General features: G+C 50.2%; 2 protein-coding genes across 4 annotated transcripts in view; one reads left to right on the top strand and one right to left on the bottom strand.

Annotated features, from left to right (window-relative positions):
* The window catches only part of LOC143377740 (uncharacterized), a 47253-nt gene extending 23769 nt beyond the window's left edge, over window positions 1-23484 (top strand). The window contains exons 1-4 of one of the 3 annotated variants that reach the window (XM_076829381.1): window positions 8512-9320; window positions 21286-21468; window positions 22117-22381; window positions 22521-23484. In XM_076829381.1, the coding sequence (XP_076685496.1) occupies window positions 9255-9320; window positions 21286-21468; window positions 22117-22381; window positions 22521-22546 (540 nt within the window). In that variant the 5' untranslated portion in view covers window positions 8512-9254 and the 3' untranslated portion in view covers window positions 22547-23484. Of the gene's footprint in view, window positions 1-8511; window positions 9321-17701; window positions 20046-21285; window positions 21469-22116; window positions 22382-22520 lie in introns of those variants that run through there. The other 2 variants (XM_076829380.1, XM_076829382.1) reach the window with 2 other exon arrangements.
* The window catches only part of Nudc (nuclear distribution C, dynein complex regulator), a 67782-nt gene extending 42910 nt beyond the window's left edge, over window positions 1-24872 (bottom strand). The window contains exons 1-4 of the mRNA XM_076829379.1: window positions 24653-24872; window positions 24473-24550; window positions 24162-24380; window positions 23901-24080 (exon numbers count right to left, since the gene is read on the bottom strand). Of these exons, the coding sequence (XP_076685494.1) occupies window positions 23901-24080; window positions 24162-24380; window positions 24473-24550; window positions 24653-24727 (552 nt within the window). The 5' untranslated portion in view covers window positions 24728-24872. The remainder of the gene's footprint in view (window positions 1-23900; window positions 24081-24161; window positions 24381-24472; window positions 24551-24652) is intronic.
* Between the last annotated feature and the right edge of the window lie 540 nt (window positions 24873-25412).

Here is a 25412-nt window from a genome sequence, read left to right as displayed (position 1 = left end):
ATCTTTTATCGTATGTCGTTGAACTCGCCTTAAAAGGCACCACATAAAACGTCCGACATTCCAATCGAAACAAACGAAGTTCCCCATTTTACATGACCTGTTCTCTACTCCCCTTTACTCGACACTAAACGAACACTTAAAGTTTCCTTTACAAATCTCCTAACCCAACCACAGTGACAGCAAAGCTTACGTCACTCCTTGTTTAACGACGCAAACAAGCGACAAACAATCTGTGGCAAATCCATTCATCCATACTCCCAATCGGCCACTTCCTTCCTAGAAACAGCACAGTGTCCATCGCGCAACCTTAAGGTCCCAGGGCACGGCCGAGAGACGTCCGCCAAGACATACAAGCCGCAATTTCGCCGTTTCGAGAGCGAGTCGCGTTATCTCCGTCGAGGACACGCGCGCCCACGAACTCGTTAATCATCCGTCCTGGGGATCGGTTCCTGTGAGAGCCTGGCGGGGGCGTGTTGCACCCCAGAAGCACAACAGCTCCCCCGCTTTTCGATCGACGGATCGCGACCGCATGCCCCGGCGAGGAAACGCTGAATCCCGTGGAAGAGCGGGGAATCGTTAGTCACGAGTCGCAACACGGCCGTAATTATAATTCGCTACCGAAGGTCGGCTATGAGTTACAGCCAGCGGGGTCGTAATTTATACGGCAGCGCCGGTGAAGTTATTATATGGAATATGGGTCGTAACACGGGCGTTGCTCGCGCGTACGCTAACTGGCGTGTAATTATTACCCAGGCGGGTTCGCGGAGGTTTTTGCGCGGATTTGGCCGGCTAATTGACTGGTCGCCCGTGAAATCGATATCTGGGAACGCAAGGGTCGCCGTTGACAATGAATGTGGATTTATAAAGACCTCGTCGACGGACCCGGGGGGGGATTCGTGTTGCGAAAGAGCGCCGGGTGACTCGATGCAACGATCAATTCACGGTGTCACGCCCACTCGCCGACGAGACCGCGGAAAGATAATGGAATCGATTTCCGTGTTAATATTTCTCATCCCATCTCATTGTACGTACAGCCGGGATTACACGGATCGTTTTAAATTGTAATGCGGCCTCCCGTTGCTCGGCGTCTTGGAGCGAACAGGCGCACGGGGAGCGCTGAGAGGATTGTAGTCTCCGAGAGCTGGCAGGATTAATCGACGTGGATCTGAATTAACACCTCGGATGTAAATTACGTGCGACTATAAGTGTCTGAAGCAACTACGGTCTAGTTGCTAGATATTCGTAGGGCGAGACCGTGCCAGGTATGCATTCCGAAGTGTCCAAAAGCATGATACCGCTCCATCTAACGCGAAAGACATCGAGACACCCGCAGAACCTGTATGCAGCGTTCTTGAAAAGCAATAGCCGATCAGGTTGTGCAAGCCCGGGGGAAACGCTGTCTTCGACGTGTCGCCAAACACGTGGACGATCCGTATGTGTATTAGGCAAGCCGAAAAGAAAGTGGCCATCGGAAAGGGGCACGCCTTCCTTCGTAACCCAGCCCTCTGTGTACACGTGAGTTTAACGTCGTCGCTAACTTTTTCACGTGCTTCTTGGAAGCCGTTGCACAATCGCCCGCAGACTCCTGCCCGGGCCTGTGCCTCTCGCGTGGCTCTTCGCCATCGATCCCTACCGAGCGTTCTGCCTCTGCATCGAGAAGGAAAACTTGCCGATGCCGAGCTGAGATAACGTGGCGCGGTGAGAACCTGTGAAGTCTATCGATCGATTCGATTGAGACACATCGATCTCTAACGATCTCGTGACATCGCGCAAGGTGTCTTCCACGCGGCACGAGTCGGTTTGGCCAATCGAACCGAGAGCACCAGAAGCGAGCTGGACACCTGTTGGCTCACAGCTTCGTCCAGGAAGTTGTCCAGGAACTGTCGACCCGCCGATTACGCGGCATGTCACGAAATATTTCACGACGCCGATATAATTCCTGGGACGGTGATTATACAACACGGTTACGCCGCCACGTAACGCGTTTCAATCTGCTTGATCTACGCCAGCGGGGCGCGCGAGGCTAATGCGGCCCGCTCAATTAGCATGGAGTCAAAGAGCCACGGGAGATGTCGAGGAAAATTTCACGTATCAATATGCAACTTTCTTTACCATTGTTCCGATGCTGCTTTCACCTCTGTAGTAGTTTGCGTTCACCGATATCTCACGATTCCTGCGGTCCTCTCTTAACGCGACAGCGAGGAATGTGTGTTTTCTGGTGTTTCCGCTCGTTTCAACTGCGAACTTGTTCGACGGCGTGTCTCCGATATGGAAAGACATAGTACTATGTAGCGTGGTGAGCTTGGATCTTGATTGAAATCGATTCCTTGGGACTTGACAAAACGGCGGTGCCGTGAATATTTTACCATTTTTCTCTTTTGAATTTCAATGAATAAAGCCCATATCGGAGGCAACGGAATGCATAATTTTGCATTCCGTTGGCCATTAGCTCCTCGGGATTTTCCGGTACGGAATAATGTTTACAAATTACAAAGAAACGTGAAATGAGAGGGAACTCCCAGTTTCGGATGGCAGGACTCGAGGAAAAACCAGCTGGACGCTTTGATTCGAGTTTAATTGGCGGACCAAATGCGATCACACGCTCCTGCGATTCAAGCGGCGATAAGAGCTTGATGAAAATCGGCGATCGTGCGAAAAACTGTCTGCGCTTTAACGATCGAACGGTGATCATACTACCGAGGATATCCAACCAGTTAACCAACCATTTAATGACAGCGTACGATAGTGGGCCAGGTGCGACGCTGTACTATAATTACAGGTGTGGCTGATCTTTCACAGCGTATATTTGTAAATAAAATCACCGAGGAGCACTTTCATCTCTCTGCCTATCTGATGGCGATTATCTACAGCAATAATTTTCCACCACGAGGGAAATATTTATCAAGGCTTCCCCGAGTTCCCAACTCTGTCACAACCCCAAAGTAACTCTGAAAGCATTATCAAACCCCACCACTTTGAAATCCAACGAATTAACTTCGAAATCGCCACCTATGCTCAATGATTACTGACTCAAAAGTACAATGCTTGTAGCAGTCGAGTAACTCACACGTAGATCGTCGATCTTCCCCTCCGCACGGAACCAATTCCGGTTCAAAGGACGATGACGTCGAAGCGGGTGAATTGGAGCCGACAGCTGTGATCCAGCCGACGTGGAATGGTTCACGGGCACGGATCTACGGTTCTGGGTCGGCCAGAACGATCGATGGGATCGGTTGCCGATGTAATAGCGTAATGCACGAGAAACTCGTGTCCGGGTTCGTAGACAGGGTCCGTTTGCGAGCGGACCCATTCACGAACAGCTCTGCTGGCCAGAGTAGACCTGCTCGGTATCCTACGTCCGTGTAGATCAGACGTGGATGGTGCCCGCTCAGACCATGCTCGCGGACCAGCTCACAGCGGAGGCGTTCGTGAAACTCCGCACACAGAGGCGGATTAGACTGCCTCGGCCATGATTGCTACACGGCTTGCTTACAGGTGTTCGTGGGCTCGGCTGTTCCAACGTAACACGCTCACGGACTACCAGGGGCACGGTTGCTCTATTCGACGATCTGAATATTCGTCTGGATCAAGGCATGCGGATATCCGTGTACGGACAATGATCGTTCTGATCGCGCGATTGCCCTCGATCCTGCGCCCGTTTCGAGACGTGCCTCACCGGCCACTTTGGTCGTCGGCGTTAAAGGCAAAACTCGCTTCTTTCGGCTTCGGACAGTTTTCGAGGAGTATCTCGAGCGTTAGAGGTTTCACACCTCACGATATGACCCACCTAGTTTCGTTTCGTCACCCGCTGTATTCGCGGCGGTGATAGGGAAAGTTCGGTGGGAATGGCTCCGTCGTTGAGCGAATGCTCAAATAGTGATCCCGCAACGCGTGCACGCGTGGAAGTGAGGTATTACGCTGGTTGAATTAGGGTATTATGCCATGGGCCGTTGAGGATTAAGCGAACGCGAATTAGGTACTAAGAGGAGCTTTGCGTTTAATCGAGTATCTTGCAATCGGGGCATTTCTGCCGAGATCGATCTGGCTCCATTTACATTGACATTTTCCCACACCAATCCCTGCCGCGTTGACTTACAGAACAGTTACAGGGCATTCCACTTCCCAGAGTCGCTCCGAGTAACCCATGTATCTCCAATCTAATCAAAGACGTCTCAATTGAAATTCACAGGCAAATTCCACTCGATTACAATGAAGCGATCGCCGTCACTCGGGGAATTTCCAGTGAAGATGAATCTCCACTTCCACAGAGATCACAGTTTACAGGGGTGCACCGATAGAGACATCGTTAAGATGAATATCGATGGCGATCAGTGGCAATGCACTTTGCAACACGTGCCACCGGAATCCGCGTAATCTTTGTAAACGTTAACGAGGGAAATCACAGGCGAACAATAAGGAATCAAAGGATGCTGTACTCGTTCACGGGCACGAGGACACTGCTCATCCTCGTTGGACACTAGAGGATGAGCACCGTGGAAAATATTCCGAGGACACTGGCGTCGATGCACCCTGAGCTTCCTGGCATTATAACTGAGTTCATCCGAGTTCCACACTTTGGCACAGCAAGCAGTCTGTGTAATAAGACGTCTCTGATGCATCCATAAGAATCTCTAGCGATCCAGTAAATTCAAAGCTTTCTATACTAGCACTGAATAATATTATCTCTGCGTATCGCTGCAGATTCAAGTGCAACCTTCAACAACGTTACGTGGGATTAATTCTAGCCTCCAGAGTTAACGATCTCTTTTCCTAAGAGCTTTGCTTAATCAGCTTCTGCATAACGGGTTTCAGAAATAACGGACCCAGCCCTGAGATCTTGTAAGACCTTCACATTCTACTTTTCGTGGTCCCTTCGAGTTGGAGGCTGACTCGTACGTCCAAAAACATCCACGGATCGCCGTGGATGGCTACGCTCGAACGCGGAATCGGCTCCCTGCGTCAGAAAGGGCCCATACCCGTTCCGTCGAAAGGTTTCGTCATGCGCTATTCTCGAAAGAGCATCACGTCGATTGGTCAGCCTACACAAACGACGTCGCGGCCATAAAACGCGTGCAATTAATTTCTGAAAGGACCGTGTGTGGCAGGAGGCCGAGGCAGGGACACGAACGTGGGACAGGGACAGCAGAACGTAGCCGCAAGGAGACGTAAAGAGGAAGAGCGGAGGTAGCCAATCCCTTTTGACCTTGCTCGCGATCGGAAATGATCGATACAGGCGAAGAATGGTCGAACGTTCGAGTACCTCGCGCACGCAGCCGAAACGCGCGCCACATGGATCAGGAAGCTGTCGAAAACGTGACCTTGGTTCACCAGAAGCGGCCGAATAGAACCGGCAGGTAAAATCCTCAGCAGGTAGAGAAAAAGGCTGTCAAGGGATAACGGAATCAGCTTGCTCCTAGTTGACCCAGAAAATTGCCATTCTTTGAACTTTGCTTGCTGAGAGAAGCTGAGATAAAAGAAATCCTGTGCCGATGGTACTGTAGCAAACGAAGTAGCACTGAAATTGGATCAAGTAAGCGATCACCATTAACAAAGATGACGAGAAACGATGCACTCGATAGCGCGAGCAGTGCGCGCCTTGTCTCGAGCGCCGGCAATTAATCATAAATTACGAAACCAGGCTAATAACTTTAATTACCTTCTCTCGGCTGTATGTTCCTCGTTGACAAGAGGGAATTACACTTCGCTGGGTACAATATAGATTTACGGCGCGCTGAAAGGGAAGAAAAGAAAGAACGAGAGAAGAGCCGGTGTGGGAATCGTCGGGGGCGATCGAGCTCGCTGAGCAAGATTACAACGGCGTTGCCTGTTGCGACGAAATCGCGATACTCTTCTCCAACGCGTGCTACACGCGACTCGCCTCCTCTTCGTCGAATATTTATCCAGTGAATCGCGCACAGGAAGCCACGGCGAAAACACAGGCCGCGGCATTTTTCCTGGTATCCAACCGTGAATTCTGATACGCGTGAAAATTTTCCACAATTTCTCCCCGGGGCTGGCGCGAGCACAAAGCACCGGAAAAGGATGGAATTAGTCGCCGTGCTATCAGAGAGATCAACACCTTTCTCCGCCCGTGCGATTAAGTAACGCCTTATTTGCTGATTAACCGATTATCTTTATGCCCGCGCAGCCTTGCCTCCGCGATTACTCAATAATACGCGGTGCAGACCGGCCGTGCACCGATGCCTTTCTCTTTATTATTATGAAAAATCCACGGAGAATCGGCGGAAGGTCACCCACCAGCCAGAACGAGCTGCAACGCGAGCAGGAAGGCACGCGCCACGCTCTGTTTCGAAGACGAATTTCGCGGAACGAACGGGGATCGATTGGGATAGAATCGATCCCAGGTGGCTAACAGGCAGAACCGCCTGGGGGATGATTTCAGGAATCAGCGGATAAACAACCGTCTACGGGCCCTCGCGCGTGCGTCGTATTTCCAAAGTCGTCGCGGGGACGATTTCGATCGCCAGCCACCGTAACTGCACCTCGCCTTGGGGAAACCAGAGGCTGTTTAGTCACGACACTTAGCTTCAATCATCGAGATCGTTTCGCTAGATCTCGCGGCCTCCATCTACCCGTAGATCTCCGAAAAGGAAGTGCAGGACGGAAGCTCGGAGCCAGTCCTTGCCAGAAACAGAACGAACCCGCGTCCGCCTCCTGATCAGAATATTTAATCGCCCAGTGGCTGTCCGGACGATCTAATTCGCGCAAACGCGGCGAATGGCGTGCGCGCGAGGCCTGTCCTCGCCACTGGAAATCGTCCTGGATCGCGTGACTCAGGCTCCAGATCCACCTGACGCGAGAAGCTTCCGAGAACCCATTGAACTTGGAGGGTTTCGCGTGGATCCAGCGTCTGACGACGAGGCCGATGAAGGCTGCGGCCATCGGGTGGCTCAAGGTCGCGGAACTAGCCGACAGGATCTGCAAATGTTGCGCAGAAAGCGTTTCCACCGTGACGTCGCGGTTGCTCCTTGGACCGGGCGGGTTGCCGGTATGACGCGGCGGAACGATTGCGTCTGGCCCACGGGGACCGGTAATTTCCAGGCTGATGCATCGGTTATCCAACGGGGCCTGGCATTCCTGCGCGATGAATAGGTCGGTATGGTACCTGACGTTAGATGCACGACGTTGCGAGGGACGTGATATTAAGACGTAAACTCGAGTTCCCGTATCGAGGCGGCACGCGATTGTGTCGTGACCCGGATTTTAGAAGTCGTGAATCCTGTCTCCACGTAATGGGACGTTATCGTGATACAGGATTACCTGCATGGGAATCTGCCTCCCACGCGGCCGACGTGCAACTGCATCGGGGATTATGAAACGAAGGCAACGCTCGACGGTAATCGCGGCCTCCTCTCGCCGGGATGGATGGGTAGGATAAAACTAGCCGTAAAACCATTTTTGGCCTGGAGAGGATTCAGGATTCCACTGAGGCGCGTAATAAAACGAGCTTGCGAGATAATTTTCGACAAAGGCTGCTAATTCCAACAGACGTGTCCCGCGTGGCTGAAAGGACTCGCAGCTGACGTCCAAGGGTGTGACAAAGGAAGCCTGTAGCTTTCGAGGAAGATCACGCGGGCGGACACCCTTCGACGCACTTTGCGGCAAAACGTCCAGAGAGAAAGACGAAAACGACGAGGAGGACCACGGCTCCAGGATCCTCCCACTTTTGTACCTACAGATACCTGGCCGGAAACGGGGAACAGGTTTGCAGAGAGCGGGATCTACCGTTGTAGGAAGCAACATCATCCAGATACCCACGTAAAAAGGCTAGATTATAAGCGGTCCTGGTTAGAATCAGTGGCAATTCAGAGAGAAGGGGGAAACGAGTCGTATCAGAATTCAAGATGAATCAGAAGGATAAGCGCGTGCTAAACACCGCGAGACGCAGAAAGCGTATCAGGTACAACCGCGCGAAACGTGTTATCCGCTCGCACGCAGGATTTCGCGAGGATCAGGCGAGGCAACGAGAAGAGGGAACTGTTCGAGAAGATAAAGACTCGCCAAGGCAGATAAAGTGTCCTGAATAAGATGGGCGTGATTTCCGTAAGCTCAGGTACACGACACGCAGGGAAAGGATTCAGATAAGCGTTCGCCCAGCAGGGAGACGTATCGAAGCAGGATTTGAATAGAACGCAACCTTGGTCTCTTTCCTTAAGACGCGAAGATAGTACACAGGCTAAATCTCGTTTGTACCTTTTCCTCGGACTAAATTCCATGACAAATCACCCACTATATAATTACACAAAGCTGCGTTCCCGCTGTCTGATGTTTAAAAGCATCTTCACCGAAGAAGTGAACCCCCATTTAATCTTACCGCTTTGATAAGCGGGTTACCAACCACTTGGACACCTAAGCAAATAAATTATTGTTACTCCCAGCCTCGTCCTTGCGCCTAGAACCCGCCACCTCCCCGTGGTCGCCCGGTGCTGTATGCGTGCCGCCGGTATGAGCGCGTACACGTACGTCCGGGGAGGAAGAAAAAAAGATCGATCCTCTCGGCCGTGGTGTGGCTGAGAGCTGTGGCCGCGTGCAGGATCGACGTGCCGCGAGCACGCTCGTTCGCTCGCTCGCTCGCTCGCTTGCTCGTCATCCCGGGTGGGAGATACGAAGGTATAAAACCGATCTGGCCGAGTGCTGGCAGTCAGTCCAAAGGCCAGATGTGGCGGCGGTCTCTAGTCGCACGCGTGCGAGAGAGACGATCACGAAACGCCGCGCGGTACGACCGCGTTCAATCGGCAAAGTAACACGCGCAAATCACCTCTGATGGTTTCGCACCACTGTCACCCCACTCGCCCGTGAATTCGTGCACGATTATCCAACGCGAGGACCGCTGAACGGAGCTGAACAAGTCGGTCCAGAGGGAGACGCGCAGGGGGAAGAACGTGTTCGTCCTGCTCTCAGCTTCCAAAAGGGAGAGAAAGGACGACGAACTCTCTGGCTCGGGGGACATCGAGCTGCTCCCTGGGACTCTGATAGCCAGTCCTCGGGGCATAGTCGCACGAAGCACGATTTCTGCGGAGGGGTGATCGAGTGGGTTTCTTGTGGAATACGTGGGGGATCGGGGCCACCAGCCAAATCGACGGGAGTGGTGGTTCATTGAAGGAAGGAACAGTGGGCCTCCTAGGCACGAGGTTCTCTCTCTCGAGGACCTAGGAGATCGACCTTCGAGCCTCTCGAAGGGTGTGTAACCGATTGCCACGGAGTGCTTTCGCGAGGTAGAGACACCCCGGATCATGTCGGGAATCCGGATCAACGTGGAAGAGGCCTCCAACGACGGACACGAGGATTTCGTTCCAGACGTAAGTCCTTCATCGCACTAACGATTAATTCAACCGCGCGGTAGGCGGCCGGAGATGAGCTGCATCGCGGAACTCGCGCGCGTCTGTCTTTCCCCCGATGCCACTGCTTTCTATTCCCCGTTCCTTCCGCCATCGGAGATGACTCGGTTCCGCGGACAGATTCAGTCACGATTACAGAACGGCAAAGGACTCGTCGGACTTTCACGCTCCGAGGAGGAATCGCAGCCGCGAATGGTCGTTTGGCGCGAAACTCCTGGCGCAAAAAGTAGATGACCCAGGCGAGCTGGGCAGCGATGAGAAGTAATTTAAACAAGTGGAAAGTACGAAGGAATACAACTGTGGAATTCAGAGTTTTCCTGTTACAAGCGCAGTGCATCCAGGTATATTCTAATAAATGCCGGTCGATATCATCGAATCTTGAAGCACAGAAGATTTGCATAAAGAGAAACTATAAACTGCTCCCGAAGATGCGCGCAATTCGCATAACTCAACGGAGAACCCGAAAAAGCTTCGTGCAATCGCGGACCGTAAAGTTTCACGCCTCGAGTGTAATTTCTAACGAACGGGCGGTAACTCAAGGCGAGTTACATAAAATATTCATAAAATTTGAGAAAGTTCGAGGAAAAATTTCACGACCGTTATTCAACAGGAACTACTTTTCCTTAGGTGGAACGTAGAACGCGGATAATTACAGGACTCGCGCGGGGTATCCTGTTTATTTCGGTGCTCGTTGAGAAGTTCAATGCTCGATTACCGGGCTCGATTCGTAACTCGAAGCGGCGGCGATCTTGATAATCGAGTTATTCTGGTAAAAGACGTCGAATACTTTAGGTTCACGGGCAACGTGCGTGCGTATACCGTAACACCGTTCACCGCGAATACTTAATAAGCCCGACACCCATCTACGGTTTATGTAATGCAAAAGCAACGCTCCTACCAGCATCACTTGAGAAGCGAAGGATGTTATTCTTCCCAGATATTGGTAGAACGTAATTCGCGAACGAATAGCGATTTGCATTGTGCAGCAGCGTCTACGAAGATTTAATCCGTAAGCTTCTGTGAGCCGACAGTGACGAAAAAAGCGATGTCTGACACAGCACTGGATGTATTTTACTTGACGAGCCTCCTTAGCAACTGTATGCCTGTCGCTGCGCCTCTAGCGAGATTTTCTCCTTCTTCGATGCATGTGGAAATAATTATTGGGATACGAGATGTCGCTCAAAGGTTCCAGTGGTGGTTATAATAGGTACTTCGAGCAGTAGCCATCCTTTCGCGGTCTCCAAGAGGGTCTAAACTTTAAATACAACTTCCTGAGAAGGATCCCTGGTAATTGTGGTAGGAAAAAAGGAGAAGCTACCATGCAGCGAGCGTGGGTGGGCGTTGCGCGATAAAGGTAGAGTGCCTGCAGTCGAAGAAAGATTCTTATGGTCCTGTAGCTCTAGGTAGACTCCCGAGGAGCTGGTAACCAGCCAGCTGTAGGCCATTTCTCACATTCCTGTTTCATAATTCCTTCGCGTCCTATCGTTTACGACCTTACGCACGGTGGTTCTTCGCGGAGAACGCCGAGGAGCCTCGCCCAAGCTCGCTGATAATTTTTAAACGACTCGAGGACCGGGTTTAACCGAAAAATTTACGACCAGGAACAGGCTGAATGTAAACGATGACTCTACAGTATGTAAACGCCCGCGAACAACGCTACTCTCGGCGGGACTTTGATCGACACGTCTGATTTAAGAATCATATATATGGTGCTCCAAATCACGCGAGACCAGCAACTCTAAGTAATGTGATTTTCATTGAAAAAGAAGCTGAACAGTGCAGGTTAATTGGTTATGAACCTGTTAAGTAAGCTCGAAGAACTTCTTCTTGCGGTTGCAACAGGTCTTCGCCACCCCTGCTAGAGAAATAGTGTACTTAGTCATACGTTTCCTATCCATGTACATACTACAGGCTTCTGATAAATATCTATAACGAAATCCATGGAACAGAGTTTCTCCTTGCACTTCATCCACTTTCGATTCATTAAATTCTCATTTCCAACGTGTGCCCCATATTTCGAAGCGCCCTGTACACACGATCTTTAGAGGAGTGATTTCAGCGAGAGGAAATCATCCTGATTTATGTACTGCGTTCACCTTGTACAGTTTCGATAGTGAAACTCACATTGCCCGGCAGAAAGCGAATCGTTCCCGAAAGGTCAAAAAAGAAGTAGCCGCTTTCGTCTCGCGGAACATCGTGTGCATCGGTGGACGGATGGATATCGATTATAGATCGACATCCGTACTCCGCGTGCAGTCGACGGTGATCCCTCGCGAGACTCGCGCTGGCAAGATGGGAAAAGGAACGATCCGAGAAGTGGATTCAAGGGGGTGGTCTCTCGTTATCGATCATTTGCAATGACAACGCGATATCCCTCGCAACTGCGGCCGCGATCTTTTAATCTGAGAGCGAGATCTTTCGCGCGAACCTACAATTTAGATCACGTAGAGAGACGCGTTTCATCATCGACCACTCTCGGTTTCTGCATGCGATTACGATACACATGCGTGCACCAGAACTTCAGGGCTGAAACTCGTCGGGTCGAGTTGGAACGGTGTGCGTATATGTCTGTCACTGGATTAGTCATGCACGGCGTAATTCAGACGCGGGGAATGCGAGCAAGAAGGTGGAAAAGTGGGTTTGAGATTTTAAACAACGAGAGTAACATGTAAAGTATGTTATCCTCGCGTTACTTATGTTTCCCCTTATAAAGCTTCTTCGTACCAGCCTTCGTTTTCGAGGAAACCAGTGCTGAAGACACAGGAAACGTACACCCGGTTGCTGTACGACTATTGATCGAATATCGACGCAACAATTTTCAATGCCAATTTCCTCAAGAACGAGGATTTCACTAAATAAACTTCGTTCTGTGTTTTCGAATCGTTTTTTTTTCGAGTGGAACAAGACAAGACGTCACAATTCCGCCTCACAACTGAGGCAGCCTTGTTCGTAACTAGTGACCGATAACCTTCGCATACCAGCGAAAGCATTAAAATAATCGACGATATATTTCCGCGGTGTCGAATTTTAATTCCTCGAATCACCGTCCTTTATCGCACCAGCTGCGATTAATGGTTTTCGCATTTGAGGGGACGCGAATCGGCTTGCGTCATGTTGTTGCGCGAGGTAGTGGAGGATCGGCGGCCCTGAGAGATTAGGGCACTAATTCATCGGGTGTGCGAAAACAATTTTCAGTCGTTGACCTTAAGCGAGGAGCATGCGATTCGGAAGCGTGGATTGGTGGATTTCTCTTTCCACCTTGATGGTAGCCCGTGCTGGCTCGTTTATCTGCTCCGCGAGGATCGTCCGCCGACCATATGCCCGGTTACGTGGTGGCTTAGGAAAGCTCTCGATGACATTAACGAGCAGCCGCTAACGAAGGAGCCGATGATCGCGCACGAATCGCCGAGCACCTGATTCCTAAACGCCTTCCATCAAGGTCTCGATTACCGGAGACGGAACGAAAAATAAGTGGTTTCTTTCCCTCGGTAGTCAGACCGGAGAAATCGATTTTGTAATATAGAGTGCATCCTCCTGTTGTATGCAAATATATTCGGGCAAATCAATTTTGAAATAAATGCTTCCCAATAGCGGCTCTGAGCAGCTAAGTCTGTATTTTGGTTGTTTTTCGAGGTTCCCATGAGCGTCGGAAATAAGCGCGGAACGGACTTCGAGGAACGAACTGGTTTTTCAATAAAATAGGCATCGACCCGGGGCTACTATTTGTCTTTGACTTTCTCACTGAAGTACCTTTAAGATATCAACATAGCTTCGAATTACTAAGCGATAAAGTTCCCGACACCTCTATTAGGCGCGTGAAAGATTGATACATATCACTTAAGATCTACAATCGTATTCCCACGGTAACCTATTTACAACAAACTATGCATGGATTACCACGGCTACCACCTGCGAGCTTGAAACATATTTTCGAATAGGCGTGTCCTTTCCACGTCCGTTGGGAACGACTTAAACCGATGACCAGGCGACGATGATGACACCGAAACGCCCAAGCCGCCGTAACAATTATATAATTCACTCTTACTCATCTGCTGGGTTTATTAAGGAAACATTTCATTAGGTTCCGTGATAGAAACGAAGTGTGTCAAACTTTCATTCCGCGGTCCAAGGTGCTGTGACATTTCTCTAACAAGTTCCTGGCATCTCCCATTAACCCAACGAACCGATCCTCTGCATCACCATCCGCGGTGTCTTCTGATTATCACGGATCGATCTTCGAATGGGTGCCTCTGTTACACGTTTCTGCTTTCAAAAGGAGAAACAGTCGCCGATTCTAGTCCACGGCGCGAGAACGACGGTGGGGGTGCTATATTGCGATATCCTTGCGCACGTCATCTGCATAAGGACTCTGATGGATTATGACACGGTTCGATCCGACTTGGAAAACGATCGACGCCGTATTAAACGTATCGCTCAATAACAGCCTGGTGGAAAAGACAGACGAAGAGGGTAGGCAAAGAGGACGGAGACAAAGGTGAAAAGGGGTTAATGGGAAAGGCAAACGGTGCGAAAGGGGAACACGAAAAGATAGGCACGCGAGTCGGACGTAATCCCCGACGGCGATGTCGCAATTTCGTAGCGCCGCTCTGGCAGACTCTTTATTTACGTTGTAAATGCAAATCGACCAGAAGCGGTCGTTTCCATACGACCTAGAGAAGGTCCGCGACAGGTTCGCCTGGATTGGGAGTGTAAGACCACCGTGGCATTTCACGTCGGTGACGAGGACGTGACGCGGCGATCATCATCCACCAGCCAGCGCCACGGACAACGTACTTTTTATCGTCGTGGATCGCGGTGGACGCACGCGTAAATAATTTACGAACAGAATCGCCCTGCCAGGCGTTATGAAATCAATATATTCACGGCTCGGATTATTTATAGCCGCGGCTGGGCCCGTTGATTTATGGACTGTTGCGCGAACTTTTCGCGGGAGGAAAAGTATCGAGGGGGAAGCAACGGACCCGTGCCGTCGATGCGATTGATCGAGCGCCGATCGGGGATCCAGTCGGCGATTGACGCTCGAGGCTATGCGAAGAGGATAAATGATAGCGATTCGCGGCACTATCAGCGACGATAGCGGTAAATCTTATTCTCCATCGAACGTGGAGTTCTTTGCAAGTGATCGGTGGAAAGAAAGCGTTCGAAAGTTTTGGAGCCGAAAACGCGTCGGCTGTCCAGCTTCAGGTAGGTGGAATGGAAAGTTTTGTTTGCAGTTTTGCATTGTCGAACGCGTCCTCGAGGTCTCTGAAGTGCAGCTGCCAATCGCGATGAGGACGAGTACGAGTCACAAGGGAAAAGAACGAGGAGAGCCGGTCGAGAAGCCGAGGGACTCGAGATACCAGTGACTAGCGTCAACGTGGCCACGAGCTACGTGGAAAAGGTAGCGCAGCTCCTGGCGTTGAATCTCTCGTTGCGTTTGACAGATCGCCACGGGCCAGGCTCGGGGGTCCACTGCGGGCTAATGAAGATAAACGAGTGGCGAATTCTGATCCGCGAGGGAAAAGCGAAGGAGTCGCCGAGCGTGCAAATCACATGGGCTAATTAAATTTACGCGGGCCCGATGACATAACGTTGATGCATAACTCTGAAGACAAGTGGCGAGTAGTTCGCCGGGAAAGCTGGGCTTCGATAGCAAGTTACCACTGAAAGTAGAGCTAGACGACTATGCGCAGACAAGGTGACAGTACCTCGAAGACTTGCTACCCCTAAATTATAAAGAGGCTCGAAGATCACCGCATGTAAAAAGTTGCAATCGTCGAGAAGAACTTGCTAGAATCTCTTTGACCAGGGGTGATTAGGTAACTTTGAAGAGGAAGCCAGTGAAATGATCCACAAACGATCGAGCATGTCCAATTCCCAGGATCCCAGGCACGCTTCCAGCGATTCTGTTTAATAACCTTGACGACCATTTACCAGCGATCACGGTTATGAAGTAATTGTCTCGACAGCCGTTGACGATATCCAGAAAGCGCGGAGTCCACTGCACCGATCGCTTTGAAGCGTCTTAACGATCCCGGATGCAATTAGCCTTTACATAGCGTTATACGCATCGATCATCGTTACTTCCGCGGCGACATCGCGCGATCAACGAAGGTTCCCCTCGTTTGGTTTTCCTTGTCCTGTATCGAGGGCGATCGGCAGGGAAGCGTGAAAAGTGTAACGTAAATTGGCGTCTGTCTAAATGTCCTTCTCTCGCCTTCCTCTTTCCGTACGGCGCCGACGAGGCCGCTGTGATCGCCAATTAGTAGATACCAGGTCGATTTACAAGAAAAAAGGCCGTCGAAACGCCGGCAAAAGGTTGCCCCCGATGAATCCAAATGAGATATGTATACAACCGGCCGAGTCCTTATTGGCAATCATCCGTCATTATCGTGGAACGCTTCTGTTCTCGTTAAGGCTCGCGTTTAGCCGCTGATCGATTCATCGTACGCGACCAAGGTGAGTTGATTATTCACCGATAAATTTCGTCGTCGATCGATCAGCAGTCGTTTCTTCTCCCGTAATATCGGTCTCTCTACCCGCAGACACTCGACTCTTACGACGGTTTAGCCGGCGAGAGAACGAAAGTCCTCGTGTTACGCGCGCAGAGAGAATCCTCTTTAGAAGCTTCTGGAGAAGAGGAAGAAAGCCGTTTCCTGAATCAGCCCGGCGTGTATCGATGCTCGCTCGCATACGGAATCACCGGTGTGTGCGTTGCACGGTTTTCTCCGGTTCTCTCCTTCCGTCGTAGCTCGCGGAACAAACGCTCTTATCTGCGGGCGAGTGTTGCGCGAGCAGCCTCGAACAGCTCTTAAAATCGAGGCACAACGCGTTACAACGCGTGCTCCTTCCGCGTGTCGTGAATAAGGGAAACGCCAATATCCTGGCGGCATCTCATTTGCAAATCTATGGAGGCCGTTGCGATATGCTTCTCCAGCGGACCGTTGCTTTCTTGCGACGAATAGGAAAACAGCGATGACACGTTCTGTTGCTTCCTACTCCCTCTGTCAGATAGAACTCAGAATTCTCAGATGTATGAAAGAGTGTACCCCTGAGGGAGGATAATAGAGTGGCTAACGGATGATACTGAAGTTCCTCTAAGATCTCCAAGTCCATAAATCTAGATGATCACCGTTCCGACGAGTGAAGCAACGCTTGCGGGAGAAAGTGTCCAGATCTGGTATTCAGACTCCCGAACACAGAAACTTTCTCAATGGATCTTTGGAAATTGTTCGAACCAAGGACGTAACTGCTCAAAGTCTTGGCTCACTTGAATCTTCTACTTTCTATGACACAAGACTTCTGGACCGTAGTGTAAATACTGACTCATCACTCTTCCACCTCTGTCTTCTAAACGGTACAATTCTGCCAAGCTCTTAGAAGACTCTGCACTTATCCGCGACTTTTGAAGTGCATCGGAAGTTTCATCAGCGTCCATGTTCTGGTTCTGCCTCGCCTGCGCCAACAGTGGTTTCAAGGACCCGTGGCGCAAAGTGTCGATCATAAACGATAAGCCCGATGATCCCAATCGACCGCGAGGATCCGCGGCAGATCGTAATCGAGGGGCTACCATTTTTCTCCGGCCGAGGCTGGTCGATGGTGAACACCGGAGCCGTGCAATCGTCCGACGTAATGAGAGCGTCGGACGCGTTGCAAAATATGTAGACGATCGCGGCAAACGGTTCTTAGATTTATGCTTTCTGTGAGGCAACGTTTACCGCGCGGCGAGAGAACGAGAACGGGGCACACGAGCGCGGGGACTGAGAACGAGAGCGTGTCGAAACTTGTGCATTATTAAAATTATTGCCTCCCCGGGATCTTTATAGTGGAAAATGGTAGGTTCTCGGATTCGTACAATCGCTTTTGATAATACGCAAACGGGTGGCTTTTTTCCTGGCGAGCGCGTGGCTGCGGGGGAGGGTATGTATCGCGATACACGTGAGCCGCGATTTTAATTGCGTTCACCTTAACGATCGTCGGAGTAATGACTGCGTGATTGGTACCTGACACCGACGTAACGAAGGCGTTACATTACGCGGACCCATGGGGGACACGTAATGTTCGCTGTTATTAGAGACATCCTTGAACGAAACCTAGGGGGACGATCGGCGTTTGCTAAGATAGGAGCCGCGTTCAGGTAAACTAATATGAGGCCGTAATGGATCCGCGTGCCTTCGTGATTTCCCGGCCGCGGGAAGAGGAGACGTTTAAATGTCGCGTGACATCCCTGCTGCGATCGTAATGTGACACTGGTTGGGGCGTCGCGTTCTTGCACTTTGCATGTACGTACTGCTTTGAAAGCTGGTGGAAATTGTTCTGGTGTGGGGTAGTATAGTCTGGATTCAGAAATTTCAGATGATTCGGAATAGCGGTACGCTCGCAGAGATCCGGGTTCCACGCATCTATACTGAAAACTGACGTGTTCTTAGAATATGTTTTTGAAGACACCGCTGTGAATCCTTAATCGCGAAGAGACTCCTTTGTGGGCTGGATTATTGACTCTAGATATGCAAACAGTAGCCTAAACGACACCTTTCGATGTAGGAGGAAAAAACGTTGGCCGATCCGTTAAGCTGCTTGGAAGTGGGCAGAAACGGATTCTGCCTCCTTAAGCATAAGGACCAAATGAACCAAGGAAAATAATTGCATCGCCATCCCTCGGGGAAAGCAATCTCTGGCAAGCTTGACAAGGTGAAGCCACGGAATCTGTTATCGCTACCTTGTAACATATATCTTTTTATGATCGTATGTTCATCCGCGAGACGATGCTCATTAGACGCGGATGAAGCCGTATCTACCCTGGAGTATCGGTAACGAGGAAACATAGCCCCAGGTGTCGGCTGACGTGGCGCTCCTGGGATGATCCTCGGACCTATACCTCCTGCTAGTGCAACCGGTCTGCTTCGAGGTGACGTGGAATTCCAGTCGAGTCACTGGCTTCCTTACGAAGCGAATCTTTGCATACGTAATGGAAGAGGAACAAACAGAACGGCATTCGAGTGGAGGAGGGAAACGTCAGCCGGCTGGCTACTCCCAAAAATCTCTACTCGAAGCCTCGAAGCGCATTAAGAGGAGTGCAACGTGGCCAAACAAGAGGAGCCAAGATCGATGAACCGATGTGTTCTGTAGATGTGCACGATGAGGTAACATTTACAGACCACCATCCGAAGGATGTTATGCCAAAGGCTGTACTGCGCAAGAAGGACTGATTTTTCTTCAATCACTCAAGTGGAGCTGAGCATGGTACTTAAATAGGCGATCATCTAGAAACTCTAAGATACCCTCGATGCATCAATGCTTCAAAAGCTAGCCAAAGGTGTAGATCCCTCGGCTAATGATCAATGGAGATCAGTGCCAATTAATGGTAACATAAGAAATGTACTGCCTTCCATCTGTGCTCGTTTCGACGGCGGTTGTTCGCGATTTCTCATCCCTTCCGTTCCTCCAGAGGACGGCGAGAGGAAGATCGAGGGAAGAATTGTTCGAGCGTCCCATATACAGGGCGAGAATAATAATCGCGAGGGGGGAAAATGGAAGTTTCAGAGTGTCGTGTTACGGTGGGGCCGAGAGTACAGGTGCGGCGCTTCGAGGCTGACCAGTATATTGAATTCCACAAAAATTCTTAACGACGCCTCTCTTTGAGCGTCGCCCAGGCCATTCTCTCTTTCTCGATCTCGCTCCCTCTGTATCTGGCCCTCTCTCGCCGCGTGTCCGGCAAAAATTTCGAGATATACCGGCTCGGCAACGAATACCTGTCACCAGCGACACCGAGCACTGTCAGGTATCGAGATTCAGTTATGAAACTCCGATTCTCGGCCGATTCGTCGCCGCCGTTCTCCTCCATTGTCTAGGATCTATTGCGCCACATATGGGTCGCGTGGCTTTTAATCCTTTCCGACGTAACTTTCATTGACTGGAGTTCAAGAACGGCTACGATGATTAGGGTTCCCTTAAAAATCACTCTCCTCCTGCGATAAATTGCCCGCATCCCTTAACACGTTAACTCGCCACTCGAACGTGCCTTGGCAAAAACAAAACGAATGAAGTGGCCGCGAAACATCAACAATTACACCCATACGAAATAAATAAACGCAGCATTGCGTCTGCCGCAGCATTTGCTGCGAGCAAACCGAGTTAATTCGTCTTCAATCACGTTCCACTACGCAAGCTGCGTTTCTGGTTGACGAATCACCTGACGAACACTTTAACTGCACACAATTTGTCCATTTCTGCAGGCAACGCGCGCCCCTAAATTCCTCCACCCACCTTTTAAATCACTCGGCATCCTACGAGCAGCTTCTATCATTCACCGTAAGAAAAACTCAGTCGCGTCGTCGGGGGGTCTGATAAATCCATCACCGCGAGACCTTCGATCCCTGGACACCAATCGATCACGTCTCTGAAATCGCTGCCCGGAGCTTGTAGCTCGAGGAACACTTAGCCAGTCGGGCCCCGGAAGATCGTGGGGTCCGATCGGCAAAAATGCCGGCGCAAGGCTGCTTCCACGTTATTTTCTGAGCCGACCACGCCCGGGACAGGACGCATAAATCGTGGGGCCAGTCGGCCGCGGTGCTCCATTAGGGCCGGTACCTTCGATCTGGAGCATAGGCGCCGATGGAAAAGGCGCGGGAACGGGAAAGAAGGCAGAGACCTCGGTGGACCTTGGGCGGCGGCCAGCGGGCGAAGGTAGGCCTGAGCGGTGCGAAACGCGGCTGATTTACGTGCGAAAATGGCCAATTAACTGGCGTAATCGGCGTGTACACGCTTGTAAGTAGCAGGGCCCGCTGGGACCTCCAGTGTCAAAGTCGCGGAAACGGCGCGCGGGCCGCGGCTGCGTTCGGCTTTGGCCCTGAACGCGTCCGCGGCCGTGCACCTTGCCCAGCCAGCAGGACCGTGCTTCACGAATCGAGGAAACGAAGCGACGATGAGGAGGACCAAGAAATCGCGACGGTGCAAAAAATTACCGTGGAACGTTACGAGCCGGCCGGAGGAATTCGAGAGTACCGTTGTTGCGTAACGATCAAACCGGAATGCCGAGAGCCGGGCGCCCCTGGGTGCACGCCGAAATTCTTCCTTCGAGAAGTGGCTAGCCTCCTCGAGAGGTCTTTTCTGGCTTGCCTTATGATCGACTAGGATGGAATCACGCGCTCCTGCGACACGATCAGGCTGTCGCGTCTCGCGCGACTCGAGCTGTTAAGAGTCTCGTTAGATTCCCTCTACCAACGCGTTTCCACGCGGAGTTTCTGGAAACCGCGAGGGCACGGTTCTCTGTACGCTCGAGGGGAGCCCGACAGAGGCTCGGGCCCGCGCGATTTCGTTCGGTGCATCATTCCCGTTGGTATTTCGACGTCGGTGAAAGACGCCAGGCGAATACGGCTACCCGCAGATGGGACCGCCGCTAGAACAATGAGACATTGCGACACGCTTTCGAAAACCCTCGGCGGCTGGTATGCAAAGTTTTGTTTATGACGCGAGCATGTAGAGAAACTGGCGGGGACAAGCGAATACAATGCGCCTGGCGCGGCTGGGTTGGTTAACGCGCGAAATCCACGCGGAGTTCCCGACGCCCCTAGGCGGCGGGTAGCTAATTAATAATCGACGGCTGGATTCGCGCGAAGGTGGCGATACGGAGTCAGAGAACTGACGGATGAGAATGGGAGACGAGGCAGAGGTGTTTGGTATCGGCTTAAAATACGCCGTTTTAAGTGGCCACTTAATCTGTTTATTGGTCAATCGCGACCGCGGCTCGTTGAGATACAGATGAAACAGAGATACCGTAACTACATGTAGAGTAATGTTCCAACAGCGACAGATAAACGACACGCGGCTGCAGGTGGAGGACATGCGGGCGAGGCGGAGAAGTGTAATCGGCGCGACATTATCGCTTATGCAATCGAAGCTTCACGTCGATTTACGTTGGTTTCAGATCGAGGCGACGCCGGCTACGACGGCGGTAGCGAGCAGCCCGCTTTCCTGGCACATCCCAAGGCCGTCCTTGGTCGGGCGAAGCGAGAGGGACAGCGAAAATGGTAGCTGGGCTCATCATCTTCACCCGAACTCGCCTTCAAGAGGGTCCACGTCGTCGCAGGGCTCCACCGCCAGTACACACGTAAGCGAATCGCGTTAACCACGCGGGAGGGTGGCTGACAATTGGTGTCAGGCTTGGAGGAGGACGAGCCTCGAAAGGGGGTGGACTTTTGAGATACGGGCGTGTCTGAACTTTCAAAAATAAGAACAACTGAGTTTCAGGTCCACAGAGCGATGGACTTCGGATGAAAGAAGACCTGCGAGACAGGTCTACCTGACGAACGGACTAACTGAACCGCAGACTGGTGTTTGGACTTATTTCGGTTCCATGTACTCCCACAACTGGGAAGTGTGTTTGAGGAAACTAGAATAACTTGAGGATATCTAGGTCTGGGTTAGACGGATTTGTAGAATTTCTGTGGCAATTTCTGCGGGTACCCAAGAGAAAAGAGATAGTTGGGATTTGATTGTAGATTGAACATGTATCATGGAGAACTTGAGGAACAGACAGAACGACGTGGTGACATAGTTTGACAGTCTGTTGTCCGAGTTCGAAGAAGACGCAAACCCCAAAGACTAGACCAGACAATGACTCGCTAGGTTCGATCATCACGGTCCATACGTTCAGAGTTACTGTTTGAGATGATCGGAGGAGATCAAAGGGATTTCACACCATTTCAAATCAGAGCTGGACAACTGATCGATGAACTATAACGCTGGTGTGTTACAGAGTGCCGCGTCAGGCACGTTGCTATTGACAGCCGCGAATTTGGCCAATCTCGCAGCCATTCATCCGCCCACGGTGACAACGCCGAAACCGATGGACACCGCCTCGATGGCGAGCAGCACCCACTTCACCGTCGTGAACGGTTTAGGTAGACCAACGACCGTCTACAGGAAGTCCTGCTGCGCGAGAAACCAGCTAACCGTGCTCGTCTGTACGATGAGCTTCCTATTCATGGTCGGCCTGCTTCTCGGGATCCTTTACATGGAAAGTTAGTGCACTGCACCTTTATCACTGAATCGTACAGCTTACTTCCAAACGGTCTCCAATACGGTACCGATGCTCTCGAATCTTTGAGATCTATAAATCTAATATCCGTTCATCTACGCGCTGTTCGCTCTTGATTCCAGTGAGAATTCGCGACAAATACAACTAGGCCGAAGCTGACTAGCAGTCAGAGGACCGTGGACGATCGTGAGGACGATGAACGAGGAGGAATGCGAAACGAGGGAAACTAGGAAGAAAAACGTTTCCCCAACGAAGCAGAGGACTTCTTAATCGAATGTCCTCGATCACGATCGACCGAATCAATTCGTATATACAGGCGTACGTGTATATTCTCACTTAGACCGTTAGGGCAACTCGTTTAGACGTTCTCGATTAGAGATAAAGTTTCAAAGGCTGTATTGCACCGTGTTCTGCGTGCGGTACGTGAGAACTCAGTAATTACGTTCGTGTAATGAACTAGGTTTTAGTATAAGCGCGGACAGATTAGCTCAACGCGATCCGAACTCGTTGGGACGGTCGAGTATTCCACGGGAGGACTGCCGAGTCCTCCGGATTCGACGTGTATCGTAGAACCTTTCTCTCTCCTTCTTTTCTTTTTTTTTTTGTATTAAGATAGAAGACGACGCGATAGATGGATAAAAAAAACGATTAGACTTTGTGTCCTGTTTGAACCAATCCTCCGATTTCTCGACTGTTCGTGGAATGGTAGATCGAGTTCACGACTCGGATCGATAAGGAGGGCCGGCAATAGGATAGCAAAGCGATTAGATGGTAGTGTTATCGTCGTTGGGCAAAATTTCGTAAGTCGCACAAGTACTTCTTCGATTAACGTTGACGGACAGTTCAGAGCAATCGACGAGGCGGGAGTAAGTTAGTCGGACGTTAATTTAGGGGTCGTTATTTAATTGTTACTAACAAAACGCCTGGAATTAAGCCTGGATTTCCGTTCGGGGTGTCTGTCCAGGGAATGTAAGGAAAAGCAATGAGAAGCGATCGCGTCGATCGCTCCTCGCAACTGTGATATTACTTGCGTATTAATTAATCGTCGATTCAACAAGAAACTGTCGAACCACGAGGAAAAACAAACAGTTGTTTTATTTCACCTGTCCCCCTACCCACTCTATATATAATATTTTTATTAAGAGTCATATGTAGCGTCGTTATAGACGAAAAGCATATTCGTTAAGCCTATTCTAAATAGAACAAATATTTACCAAGTATAGAAACAACCAAATTAAAATTTGGAGATTCACAAAGTCCTACTGCTTTCAAAGTTCCATTCGAGTAGTAAATTTTAATATTCTTAGAGACATTATGCAATTTGCGAGAATAACGATCGTAAAACTTTCTACGCATTGCTAGCATAAAATTAAACGAAGTTCTCGATCGTAAATAGAATACAATATTGCATTTAATGAAAAAAAAATATGCACAGAACCACAACTACTTCAAGAGCGAGATATAAGAAACATGTTTTCATGCAGAATATTTGCGGCACTCACCTCCAGGTCCTGCAGCGTCTGAGTCCATCTGTAGTTCGGTAAATCCGCGCCGTTTCCACTGTTAGGTCTAAGTTTGTCCTTCTCCTTCTCGTCCTCCTCCTCCTCTTCCTCCTGCTTCTTCGCTGAATCAGCATTATCTCCACTAGGCCCAGGTACCGCAGGTGGTTCTTTCTCTGCTTTCTGGAAAAGTAGGGCGCACTTATGGAAACTGTACTACGTGAATTAAATGCGCAAAGTTAAACCAATACGCCGTCTACGTACTTTGCTATCTATTTCCTCCTGTAACTTAGCAGCCTGTTCGTCAGTCAATTCGACGATCTTCGACTCAGAGTTCAGCTTGTCCTCCTGCTCCTTCTCCTCCTTTTTCTTCTTCTCCAGCCTCTCTTTGCGCCGCTTCTCCTGCTCCATGCGCTCCGCCTTCTCGCTGGCGGCCTTAGCGACAGCGGTGGCTTCGTGCTTCTTGAATTTGCCCATGACAAGCTGGAATCCGACATGAAAGTATCGCAGTCGTTAGAATCTCTTTGGGAGAACGTTGTTAGGGACAACGTGCGGGATGCGACAGAGACAAACACCTTTTCCGCGGCTCCTTCGCCTCCACCTGTGTAGAAGTCCGTTTTCCTCGCGAAGAAGCTGAAGATCGTGTCGAGCAACTGAAACGGAGAGATTTCGCGTGTAGCGTCCGATTGATTTTGAATCGGCGATGTTTATACAGGTGGAACTTAACCTATACCGGCAACGAAATAGGAACCAACCTCTTGCACGCCGCCTTCGTGCTGCTGGGCCATCGCCAGCAGCATACCGTCGAACTTCTCCTCGCTTTTCGCCATCGTTCGCCAAGCTGAATCGAACACCTGCTGCGGTATACTGGATTACTTAGACTAAACGTACAGCATTGACGTTAAAAAGCAGCGCACTTTGTTGCTGCACCACGTTTCCTAGCTTCGACACTTCTGGAATTATCGACCAAACGCGCTCGCCCAGCGGTGCACGTGGCGACCTCTGACGAGGCGCGTACTCGTCGCAGCCATTTCGTCAAAGATCTATAGATCCTTCGATCGCATTTTACGCTGAAATATAATTCAATAATGTTGCTGTACATTTAGCAGCAATGGAATAATAATGTACTTACTCGATACTGTTTGCATTTTGTTGTCACTGGCTTGATGCTGCGTGGGTACACCTCTTATTTTAATAAGCTTTATTCCATGCTTTATTTTTAACAGGATATTGTGGATTTGGGTGACTGACAAGAAGGCGAACAACCACAGTGATGAACACTGTATAAGCACCACTGTAAAGAGTTATTGTAACTTATTTAATTTCAAAATAAAAGGCCTGAAATGATATTTCTTACTGTTTTTTATTTGATTTTGCGTTAATCCTACTTTCGTTTCAGTAGAAACAACTAATTATACAATAAACAGACTATTATTTTTATATTACTACTACTTTGGACTATGACTTTGAAACTCTTACAATTTTGACAATTATTTCCAAATTTTCATCACCATG

This window comes from Andrena cerasifolii, chromosome 16 (assembly GCF_050908995.1).
Source record: "Andrena cerasifolii isolate SP2316 chromosome 16, iyAndCera1_principal, whole genome shotgun sequence".
NCBI classification, from domain to species: domain Eukaryota; kingdom Metazoa; phylum Arthropoda; class Insecta; order Hymenoptera; family Andrenidae; genus Andrena; species Andrena cerasifolii.
This window is presented reverse-complemented; position numbering and strand designations above follow the sequence as displayed.